This window comes from Filicampus tigris, chromosome 17 (assembly GCF_054856515.1).
Source record: "Filicampus tigris isolate MCC_2025a chromosome 17, RoL_Ftig_1.0, whole genome shotgun sequence".
Classification (NCBI taxonomy): Eukaryota; Metazoa; Chordata; class Actinopteri; order Syngnathiformes; family Syngnathidae; genus Filicampus; species Filicampus tigris.
In genome coordinates this window covers 6,874,218-6,886,250 of record NC_141233.1, presented here as the reverse complement: position 1 = coordinate 6,886,250, position 12,033 = coordinate 6,874,218, and the positions used below count along the sequence as shown (strand labels likewise).

General features: G+C 41.1%; 1 protein-coding gene across 2 annotated transcripts; it reads left to right on the top strand.

Moving 5' to 3' along the window:
• The first annotated feature begins 93 nt into the window (after positions 1-93).
• On the top strand, positions 94-10,980 carry kif4 (kinesin family member 4). Of its 2 annotated transcripts, none has more exons than XM_086013352.1 (31): positions 94-289; positions 671-780; positions 1,311-1,452; positions 2,060-2,174; positions 2,262-2,452; positions 2,548-2,637; positions 2,754-2,920; positions 3,229-3,323; positions 3,446-3,565; positions 3,817-3,992; positions 4,095-4,156; positions 4,248-4,380; positions 4,514-4,572; positions 4,667-4,772; positions 4,878-4,985; positions 5,098-5,280; positions 5,446-5,549; positions 5,672-5,816; positions 6,028-6,138; positions 6,228-6,311; positions 6,440-6,553; positions 6,706-6,861; positions 6,967-7,064; positions 7,259-7,388; positions 8,352-8,522; positions 8,625-8,741; positions 8,811-8,879; positions 9,283-9,363; positions 9,503-9,628; positions 9,898-9,984; positions 10,112-10,980. In XM_086013352.1, exons 3-31 carry the CDS (start codon positions 1,330-1,332, stop codon positions 10,325-10,327), a joined length of 3,537 nt encoding a protein of 1,178 aa, XP_085869478.1. In that variant the 5' UTR covers positions 94-289; positions 671-780; positions 1,311-1,329; the 3' UTR covers positions 10,328-10,980. The 2 variants fall into 2 exon arrangements, with proteins under 2 accessions (XP_085869478.1, XP_085869479.1); XM_086013353.1 differs by having other exon boundaries at positions 671-784.
• The last annotated feature ends 1,053 nt before the right edge of the window (positions 10,981-12,033 follow it).

Genomic DNA, 12,033 nt, shown 5'->3' with positions numbered 1-12,033 from the left:
GTCAGTCGTGAGACGAAGTGGCACTTATTCTGCCTCATTTTTAAGGGAAGAAGAAAACGACGAAGAAGAAGATAAAAAAAAGGCGGAGCTGGATGTTTGAAAGTCGCGGGCACACGCTACACCCCTTTCAATAGGACTGTCTTGTTTACTCGGATTAATGAAATCTTGGTGATTTAGAATGATTTAATGGTGTACTTTCGCTTCGTGAAGGTTAGTTTCTTTGTCATCTTTTAACGCCTGTGTTGGAAGATTTCCGTGGAATAAGCGTCGCTGGATAAAAAGCGAAGAGGTAATGCAAAGTTATCGTCTTGCGTTTAGTGTCAGTTGTCGCAGTGCTGTTTGGTAGCACTAGGACAACTGACCTAGTTTTATCCATTCTCGCTGTTTTCCGTTTAAAAGTACAGGAAAGTTTTGATTATAGATCAACTCATCCACTAGCGTAATTATAATTACAGTACAGCAGACAGTGTGCGCGCGCGCCTGTGCGCGCGTGTGTGTGTGCGCGCGCGTGCGTGCGTGCGTGCGTGTGTGTGTGTGTGGGGGGGGGGGGGGGTGATGAGACGAGCATGCCTGTGTTACGGTTCAGCTGGTTTCCAGATTAATTTGCTCCCGTTGCAGATTTGCCGATCGGGCAATGTGAGTTAAATAATTTTGTGTTTCCTTTCTCCAGATTCGTCACGAGCTACAGTTGCAGTTGTTCAACTGCACACTTCTTCAATTCTTCAGTAAACACGTGAAAGAAAACGTCTTGTTTACAACACCCGACTGGCTGCAAGAAACGTATGTATGTATGATGTATATTACTATGTGTGTGTGTGTGAGACACACACACGTATACGCCCATGTCAACCGGCTTCTAGGAAGCAACTTGACATGGTCGCGATCGTGTTATTTTCACCTTAATTAAAATTCATACCTGACACTCCCACTCACTCATATGTGCTGAAATCAATGACAGGTATGAATAGATGAAAAATAAGTGATGTCAAAAAGAAGCATTGCAAGCGGTGAACCGTAACACCGTTTTATATTCTGTTTTATTGTGGAGTTTGTCTAAGTAATGTTTATATGCCGGTGTTACGTTAGTGTATTTTCCAACATTAGTTTGTATTGAATACTTGACAATCTAATTAATATTGTGGTGGTATAATTACCATTATCCCCACCCCCGGATGAAAATATGCATCCTTAAGTAGCTCATGTGATGTTGGCCCTCTGCGGGGAATCGATGTGCAATACGGTGGTTTGTATTTGAGCGATTTTTCCTGGTTAAATCAATGTCCTAACTCAATGGCCTCTTGTTTTTAAAGATTATCTGGATTGTCCATCATGGCCAACAAGGATGCAAAGGTGATACCAGTGCGGGTCGCCTTGCGCTGTCGTCCTTTAGTGCCAAAAGAAATCAACGAGGGATGTCAGTGCTGCCTCACCTTTGTGCCAGGAGAACCACAGGTCTGTATTCACTTCTACATACAATCAGTTCTACATTTAATGTCCTTCTTGGTGGACAGCCATTTACATTAACAGCTACACCTGTTTTCCAAAAATGAATGAAAATGACCAAAAAATAACCAATGCAAACAAACAGGCAATAATACTACAGAGCGCATAATGGTGCCATTTTTGCAAGTTTTCTTGGTGTTTTACCTTCTTGAAAAGGTTTTATAATTCCGCCCTTTGTTTTCAACTGTCATCGCTCGTGTTAGAGCCATGATTCATGTCAATGTACTTGGTGCAAATGCCCTTCAAGGTGTGAGCACTCTTAGCTGCTGACTAATTAGCAGATCCAATCTGATGCAGCCAAGTTTTTGTTTTGGAAGTGAAAATTAAAAGCTGATTCCTTTTTTTTCCCCCTCAGACTTAAGTGATTCCTTATTTTTGTCCTCTGCATGCTCTAAAAAAAATGTGACTGACTACAAGAATTTTCTCTTTGTCTTTCTCATTATTTGACATAAATTCTTTCTCTTTAGAGTAACTAATTCAGGCAGTGTCTTTTTTTTTTTTTTTTTTTGGTGATGCTATAAGGTAAAATGTCTTTTTTTCCCCTCCTTTGTTTCAGGTGGTGGTTGGCACAGAGAAGGCGTTCACGTACGACTACGTATTTGATCCCACTGTAGAGCAGGAAGAGGTCTTCAGTACGGCTGTGTCCCCTTTATTATGTGGGCTATTTAAAGGTAGCGGCATCTTTTAAAAAGGAATAAACCAGGAAAAACATGACCAAATTAGCCTAGACGCTAAGTCAGATTTTTTTCTTCTTGTAGGCTACCATGCCACAGTGCTTGCATATGGACAGACAGGGTCTGGAAAGACCTTCTCCATGGGGGGAGCATACACATCGGCTCAAGAGAATGATCCCTCTGTTGGTGTTATACCACGAGTTATCAGGAGGATCTTTGAGGAAAAGGAAAAGAGGACAGACTGTGAATTCAGCATGGGAGTATCATACCTGGAGGTTGTGACTTTTTTTTTCTCTTGTGAATAAAGATGTCTTTGACATTTGGAGAAAAAAATGACTGTAATTATTATTTTTTTCTTTTTTTATCATAGATCTACAATGAGGATGTTTTGGATTTGTTATGTACTGCTAAAGATAAACCTGCTATGAACATTAGGGAAGACCCCAAAGAAGGTATCAAGGTAAATGTTGGACACCTTTTAATCAACTGTCACAAATTTTTAGGAAACTGGTAACACACACTTCCCAATATGTTTTGTGTTTGTCGGAAAGTCATGTCCTTAATGTTCATTTCCAGATTGTGGGGTTAACGGAGAAGCAGGTGGTCTCTGCTCATCAGATGGTAAGCTGCCTGGAGCTGGGCAACTCCGCTCGCACTGTGGGCTCCACGGCGATGAACGCTGCCTCGTCACGCTCACATGCCATCTTCACCATCACACTGGAGCAACGCAAAGGGAAAGACAAGTCAGTGTCGTTGTCCCCTTGATTGTTTTAAATCTGTCACTGTTGTCCAGTCATATGTTCGCTTGAGATTTGAAATGACCAGATCAAGTTTAAGACACAATTTAATGAGTAGTGAGTCCAAATAAAGGGATGGATTTATAAGTGAAGAATCATATGAATTATTGACCTTTATTTAACCAGGTTAAAATAAAATAAAAAGTCATTTAGATTTATAATCTCAATTTGTGATTTTAATAATTGTGTAACATGCAAATATGAGGCAGCCCTCTCAGTCTATTTCCTTTTAATTTTTTTTTCTATCTTTACAGAGGTGACTCAATAGTTTCTAAACTGCACCTTGTGGATCTGGCTGGTTCAGAGAGGCAGAAAAAAACCAAAGCAGAGGGGGACCGTTTAAAGGAAGGTACAACACCTTGAAGCCGCTACCAAGTGTAACCTTGATTTAGACATTCACCTCAGGATGTCTGCTGTAGAATAAAATTGCTGGGCCTTCAGATTGTAACTCAATAACATTTTCATTCTCAGGCATCAGCATCAATCGAGGCCTTTTGGCTTTGGGTAATGTGATCAGTGCCCTGGGAGATGAAAGCAAGAAAAATGCCTTTGTCCCTTACAGAGACTCCAAAATCACTCGCCTGTTACAAGGTAGGGTTTGATTTATTTTCAGCATCAGAAAACAACCTCCCTTTGAGGACCTTCACATCTCGAGGAAAATAATGTTTGGAACAATCAATGTGCACAATGCCCGTGCGATATATTTGAGTCGTCAACTTTTTTTCAAACCTAAAAATACATTTCTTTAAAATTGTTTAAAAAAAACATTGAGAGAGAGAATCACTGCATTTCAATTTAATTTGTACATAAACATACCTTACCTATTTGTTGCGCATCAACAGATTCCCTTGGAGGCAACAGTCACACACTGATGATCGCGTGCATCAGTCCTGCAGACTCGAACTTGGAGGAGACCATCAACACGCTGCGATATGCTGACCGAGCCCGCAAAATTAAAAACAAGCCTGTCGTGAACCTTGACCCCACAGTGGCAGAAATGAGCCGTTTAAAGAAACAGGTGCTTGGAAAGCAACAACACTAGATATTAAACATTCATTGTGCAGGTGGAGTGAATGTGGCGGCCATTGAGTGAGAGTCCTGACAGTCTTTCTGTCCACAGGTTCAGGAGTTGCAGGTGATGCTTCTTCACGCCCGTGGAGGAGTGGCACCAGTGCTCTCTGGGTAAGCACGAGCGCAATTGAGTCATGATGGATATGGCCTTACAAAGGGTCATAATGTTTACTCAGTTCCGCTCTTGTTCTGCCCCTCCCAGGCCAGAGTCTGACGAGAACGTGAAAAAGTTGCTGGAACAGAACCGCAGCCTGCAGGTCGAAAATAACAAATTGAGCAAGGAGCTCAGTGAGACTGCAGGACAAACCGCTCTCATGTTTGAGAAGATCATTTTGGTGAGTGGAAAAAAAAAAAAAAGATTTCCAACAAACTGACGGGAGGCTGTTGTTGTGAATCTGCGCAAAACGTGATTCATTTAGCACTTTTTCTTTTTTTAATCCTTAATGTTTGTCACATGTTTTGTTGTAGACTGAACAAACAAATGAGAAACTGCAAAGCAAGCTCGAACAACTGCAGCGCCACGCAGCGTAAGGTTTCCAGTCTGTTTTGCTCATTTTTTTTATGGAGTTATTTTGTAGACTTCACTAGAAGTGTCAAGGATGCTTGGGGTCTTTATTACAGTTGCCGAGTCGATCTTGAAAAAGTATTGGAGACGCTAGAGGATCAGGAGTTGAAGGAGAACGTTGAGGTCATGAAGAACCTGCAAGACGTCATCTTGGAGCTCAAGGTAGGAAAATCACCACTGTGAGTTGCAATGCCGTTGCGCTAATAAATATTGTGTTTCAATAAATTTAATGAGCCGAAATTTTTTAATTTTTTCCCCCCTTCCAAGCGCGAGAGTGCGGGTATTGCTGCCTCTATCGATGCCATAGCTGCAGGAGCGGATGCACCGGATGGATCGGGCGACAGCAGTACAAATGGAGCAGATGAGCCCCCATCCGTAAGTCAAACATTCAGTATCTTTTTCATTCCACAATCCTAATTTGCTCTTTTCTTCCGGTGCCTTCTCATTTAAATGAAAAGTGCTTTGTGTTGCCCCCCTTTCACATTAGGAAAGCAGTGCAACTGCTGGCAAGGACTCACCAGACGGCTTTACAGCCCACCATGCGTTGCAGCAGGCCCAACTGTCGAAAGAGCTGATCGAGCTGAACAAAGTGTTGAGTTGGAAGGAGGCCTTGGTCAGGAAGATGTGCCAGAATGATAGCCAGCTGGAGTCCGTGCAGTCAGAGCAACAGGTGAGAGGGAGTTGATCTACTAGTGATGTCATTCTTCATTATGCCGTTCATCACTGGTCTGAAGGTGTATGTGGTGACTTTTTTTTTTTTTTTTTTTTTGCCCCCACCGTCATACTCAGGGGAAATGTCACATTAAAATTTGACATTTTACATTTAATCCCGCAGAATAATATGCAGGACCTGCAGGTGGCGGTGAATTCTTTGCAAAAGGAGAAAAAGGATCTTATTTTGGCACTTCAGTCTGCAAAGAAAGACGCCAACCACGCCAAGTATGTGCTCAGACAGCCCACTGGGATTTCTTATCCAAAGGCATTATATTTTCACATGCTTAAGTGATACCTTCGGGAACCCGCTCTTCCATCTTCATCTGACTTGCACACTTCTCTCATAGGCTGAGTGAACAGCGCAGGAAGCGTCTGCAGGAGCTGGAGGGCCAGCTGGTTGACATGAAGAAGAAGCTTATTGAACAGTCCAAAATGCTCAAACTCAAAGAGTCTTCTGTTCAGAAAGTTAGCAAGCTCATGCAGGAAATACAGGCGAGTGATTTATTTCGCGGGCTTGAAGTTTTTCAGCCACTCATTCTAACGTTTGCGGGATGCATTTGAGCTCGGCAGCACAGTACGGTAATAATGTATCGTGCCGTCTCATTGTCATATATGGCAACGGGTGGAAATCGTATTTGTTTTTATATTTGAAGTCACTCAAGTTGTAGTGGTCCAAAAGTAAACCCACATTTTGTCCCTGCAGGCGATGAAGTCGCAACGTACGCAGCTAATGAGGCAGATGAGGGATGACTCTGAGAAATTCCGACTGTGGAAGAACAAGAAGGACAGAGAGGTGATTCAACTGAAAGAAAAGGTACAGTATATGGACTCCCCGACATCCTGCGAGTATAATCATGTTCTTTGCCATACATTTATCAAAAAATGAATTTCTACTTTTTACAGGATCGCAAACGTCAATATGAGTTGCTTAAACTCGAGAGGGATTTCCAGAAACAGGCCAATGTCCTGCGTCGGAAAACAGAGGAGGTGAAGTTTGCTATTTCACTCGCTTACTGTGCGAGCTTGCACAGAATTACAGATTTAGTTGACATGTTCTGGAATGTGAGCCAACTCCCTATAATATTCACTGCAGCTGTGAATGTTTTGACCGACAGGCTGCAGCTGTGAACAAGCGACTGAAAGTCGCTCTGCTGAAGAGAAGTGAAGTAGTAGAGAAACGCAAAGATTCTCAGAGCAGAGGAATAGAGGGAGCCACTGCAAGAGTGAAGGTAGTGTTTGCTCCTCGATATTTTTTTGCTATGATACTGACGTCCTTGATGAAGTAATTGCTGCCGCTCATGATGGTAGTATAGTGTTCCATGTTACTATATCGAGACCACACTGCATGTGTATATGTTAATGTATGTCTTCATGTGATCAGAATTGGTTTCTCAGTGAGGTCGAGGTGATGGTTAGCACAGAAGAAGCCCGGCGTCACCTCGGTGACCTTCTGGACGACAGGATAGTCTTGGCTCAGGAGATAACTCGGCTCAAGCAGCAGATTGATGCCGGGGAGCGGCCCGCTGCCAAAATCAGGGTGAGTTATCCCTTATTTGTGGTTGGCGTCCTTAACTTTCATGGGACTTACCGTTTCGTTTTTGGGTGTGTTTATTGTATTGTTGGGTGTCGTCCTTGCATAAAGCGTCGGACGCTGCTTATTTCGGAGTTGGAGACCCAGGGGGCGCTGAAGACACCTCTGACACAACAGGTGGAGAACCTGAATACAGAAATGGAACTCAGGTTAGTCGGAGGAACGAAAATGAACTAAAAATCTGTTTGTTGGATCGGAACTATTTAGTCTGAAGTGACACACACCCCCCAAGATATGTGCAAAACCGAATGTTTGCTGCTCTATGTAAACACTACTTGAATGTATTTAATTAATGGCCGTTTACCAGCGGTTTTATTAACAGTGGCATTCATCATTTGAACAGGAATGCCCAGATAGCTGACCTTCAGCAGAAGGTCCTTGCCGCAGACAGCGAGGGGCGTCTGAAACAGCGAATCGATGGCATCACAAGCATAGTTGATGCCAAGTGTGCAGTCAGAGTTCTGATGGCCGAGGTGAGGCTTACTGGTTTGGTAGAGAAAATAAATTAAAATGTAAAAATGCAATTTACGGTACCTCAGGTTTTAAATGTTTCAATTTTGCTTTAGATTTTTCTTGAACTGCCAAAATTAGAATACTAACACGACAACTTCAACAATTAAAATCTGCATTAGTCAGCGAACATCGAGCAGCAATAGGAAGTGCTGCCTCACGGTCGCTGTGACTACCCACCGAGTGTTGCGTTTAGGAATCGGAAAACTCAGTACTCCAAATTAACACAGCATGACCTATTTTCGACAAACCCTTAATGGCAACACCTGACAATAAAAGACATAACATTGACTCGTGAGTATGTACTAATTTAGATCGCTAAAGATTGCTTGTTTTTTTTCTCCATTCCATCTCCATTCCACATTTTGAATGTATAGATTAAATTATGCATATTAGAGAAGCAAAACAAAACGTTTTGGATTAAGGTTAATTAAAACCAATAAAAGTGTTTAGTTTAGTTTTATTTAGCACAGCGCTTTTCCCTAATTTTACTCATTTGATTTCACTCTCCTTTACATTAAAAAATGATTGGTGCCCCAAAAAGTAAAATGTTTACCAGTATTTTATTTTATTTTATTTTTTGTAATTATAGGTAGTTTCATAGTGTTAGTGCAACTGAGCACTACTGTTGGTGATTAGTCGACTAGCAAAATAATAGTTTGTGGCAGCCCTACTTGACACGCTTGCACCAAACATCATCGCATACTGCGTTTGCGAATGGCTGCAGCACCACACTAGCGCACAGAGACAAGCATGGTAGCAATTAAAAAAAAAAAAAAATTTGAATCAAATCGGCAACTGAAAATCGAAATTGAACCGGCGCTTGAGTGAATTTTTACATCCCTAAGTGTAATAATTGTAATTGACTTTCGATTAGTTGCACAGCCCTAGTGTGATGGGTCCTCATACATATTTTTCTTATTCAGCTGGTGTCGGCAAAGACGGTTGCAGCCAAGCTGGAGAGTGACCTCCATCAAGAGAAAGCCAATGGACAAGACTTAAACAAAATGTTGGCTGATGAGCGAGAGGTGATGTCCACCATGGACATGGAGCACCAGCAGCAGCTTGTGGAAGTAGAGCAGAGGCATCAAGACAAAGTACTCATCCCTTTTCGTTTTTTTTTTAATTTATTTATTTATTTGCACATTTTATTTCAAGATATCTTCTCCAATATTTGCTTCTCCAATTCTTCCCCGCAGGTCCAGTGTCTCCTCAACCAGCTCCAGAACAAACCTATTTGTCGAAGGTCAGATGAAACAAAGCGAAAAGATGAGGAGAACAACACAGAGGAGCTTCTGCAGCGTCTTCAAGTTCAAGTTAGTGCCTGCACACTCAGAATTGTTCAAAAGAAAATATGCAAGTAATAATTGGTTTTGTTGCCTTAGGATGAGGAGCTCCAGAAACTGCGTATTCTGTGCGAGCAGAACCAAAACCCGATGTTGGAGTATCGACAGGTAAGTGCACAATTTATCCCAGGTTGTTAGTGAGGAATGAAACAAACAAAAAAAGAGAAAAAAAGCTTCACAGATTTCCAAGGAATTTTATATGGAGTTGGTGCGTGGAATTTTAGAGCAGGTTATCTTTTTTCCCCTCTGTGTTTCCTGACACATTCTCCAACTTCTCAACGACTAATCACTCAAAGAAAAATTAGCTGTAAGCGGAGGGTATGTAATATGGCCCTGATCCAAATTGGGATTGTTCTTCTTGGCAGAGGTCTGCTCTGCTGATTTCCAATCTCATGGCTGCTGCCATATGATTTCAATCGTCAAGGGACTCACTCAATGACGGCTAACATTGAAGTGATCCTGAAATGCCTTTTAGCCGTACTGAAGATTTTAGGTTTTTGTGCCTTCGCAGAAAGAGGAGGAAGAGGACGAATGGCATCCAGAGAAACCGGAGAAGGCACGCAGGGCATCCAGGAAAACGAAAACCACAGGGGTAAGATTCACTTATTTGCTCTGTGAGTGCTCTCAAGGACATGCTTTCACTTAGACTGCATGTCTGTAAAAATCAGTATCATCGTTGCCTTTCAAAGTGACTGTGTATTTTTTTTTTCTCTACATTTATTTTTGTTTAGTGTTCCTGTAAAGGCTGTTGTAGCAACAACCATTGTCGTTGCCGTAAAGGGAAGATGACGTGTAGTGAGAATTGCCAGTGCGACCACGGGAAATGTCGAAATATGGTCGAGCAGGTTGTCGCTGAGGTTTGTTGCCATGATAAATTAATAATACACTCATGGACCACAACATTAGGTGCATCTGCAATGTACGCTATACTGTGTCGAGTGCTGGTTACATTCAGTTAAGTTTACAATGTAAACTTTCTCAAATTGATGTCATGTTTTGTGCAGCCATTTGACATCTTATTAGCTGTACATTAAAACGTGATACAGATCAGGCATTTTTTCCCCCTACCCTGGAAAATCTGACTTTGGTGTGTTAATGCAATAATTTCCCTTATTTTGTATTCCAGGATGAAAGCCTGAGCGAAAATATTTCAGACTCTGCCAGTCCAGACATCACATTCTTCAATCCACCATCTTGCGCACCAACAAAGAAGGTGATTCCCTCCCAAACCTCAACTACTCATCACAGCTTGATGAAGGGGCATACCCCCAACCGCGTGCACACACACACACACACACACACACAAACACTTGTAAATGATTGATTTTTTTTCCTTTCAGGTCCTGCAGGAAATGGGAGACATTGGGCATGACATCGCAGGCCTAAAGCTAGTGCGTAAGTCTTTCGTAAAAGAGGAGGATCAGGATGCGGATCAGGAGGAAGACACAACTACAGTAAGACTCCTCAAGAAGAAGAAACGCATTCTGACAAGTTGTCAGAACAGTTTTTTCTCTGGCTGCACTCCAATCAGAGAGGAATCTTCTACTTTTATTTAGTTAGCAATATGTATTTTTCAATGTGCTCCGTCCTTGTGTGTGATTTGCACCCTCGCCATTTGATTCTGCAAAATTGTGTAGCGGGCAACAAATGGACTGTGAACAGTGTCCAGTTATGGACTCAATATTGCACATTTCAGGATGGATGTCATTTAACAATAAATACTCAACTTGTTTTTGATGAACTCGTACTGTTAGTATTAAAGGTTATATGTTTATATGTTCATGTAGGTTAATAATATTTTAGGGTCAAGTCTTGGTTTAATATCATATATTTTACAATGTTATTTTTTTCCTCATCTGATCATTTGTTCATCTCTGCTTTTCATTTCTCATTTATTTTTGAAATTCTTATTTCATTACATGAAAGATTAGTCACTGAGCCTCTCTATCCATGTCCCACTATTAATTTGTCGACAGAGGTTTGAGTCTATCTTCTAACTCTTGATTAGTTTGTTCACATTTGAATGTTTAGTTTCCAAGATATTCTTTCGTTTAAGATATTCCCACACAGCAATTGACGTTCTCAACATTCACGTGTTGAAAGAACATTCTTCCTCCGTCCACTAGGAGGCAATGTTGTTGTTTTGCTTTGTACAGGAACGAGCTAGCTCCCGCTTTTGGTAATAAAACTGGAAAATTGAAAAACAAAATGAGCCTTTATCTGATCTTTTATCATATCAAATCAGTCACAACTTGTATCCTTGCAGATTATGTTGTGAGACCTTCCATCAGTAGAGGTTTAATGGATTAAGTCAATTCATTAGGTACAGTTTGCAGTTATCTCAACATGATACAGCTGTACGCCACTGCAACCTACACAACATAACGTGATTAAAGTTAAGTTTAATAAATCCAAATGCGGCATTTTCCTTCGTTTCCTTTTGGAAAAATGAGCTCATTGAGAACAGCTCTGATTGGAGTGACGCATGTGACCTGCTCAGCAGGTTACTGGTGTTATCTGCTGTAAATTGCGTCTGAAATGATGACCATCAATCCAAAGGTGAAAGACAGTGATTTATCTGCGTCACACATTATTGCTGTGCACATATTCCCTCTCCTCAAGACGTTGGACTCTGCACTCAAGTATTGCCATGCCTTGAACTTAGAGATAAGATAACCCTACATGAATGAATATTTACAAAAATGTTTAAATATGACTTCAGTTTGAAGGAATATTTGACTCAATGTTAAGCTACAACTGTGCTGCTTTTGTTTTTAATGTCGACTTAAAGAGGCATCCGCCCATTAGACGGAAACAGTCTCCTAACTGTTTCATACAATATACATTCTGTTTCATTTTTAATTTGGTGGAGACCTTTTTTTTTATCAGTTCTACCATCTGATAACAATTCAATCTTAATATCCAGGCACGAATCTAACACGTTTAATATTAATAGCTGAGACACACCTTGAACTAGTGCAACTGTAAAAACTTTTGTTGACTCATCATTTTACAGCCAGTATGTTTTCGTGGCTTTATGGAGTCTAATATATATATATATAATTCTTAAACTGCCCTGCAAACTAGTTCATTGTGCTCCTTTTGTCACCTTTTTACAAGCAACACACACGAAATGACTCCATTAGCGACTTTTGGGTCCCAAAATATCTGTTGAGATTTACTGATCGAAAGATTACCCCTTTCTTTTGAGTAGTGTTACTTTATTTTATTTTTACTATGTGTAGCAGAGCGGAATAGTGGT

Bases quoted from the DNA above. Each gene is read 5' to 3' on its own strand.
- kif4 (XM_086013352.1), top strand. From the start codon at position 1,330: ATGGCCAACAAGGATGCAAAGGTGATACCAGTGCGGGTCGCCTTGCGC. The intron at 4,381-4,513 runs GTGAGTGGAAAA...GTTTTGTTGTAG, and splicing joins TGTTTGAGAAGATCATTTTG to ACTGAACAAACAAATGAGAA. The intron at 9,985-10,111 runs GTGATTCCCTCC...TTTTCCTTTCAG, and splicing joins CTTGCGCACCAACAAAGAAG to GTCCTGCAGGAAATGGGAGA.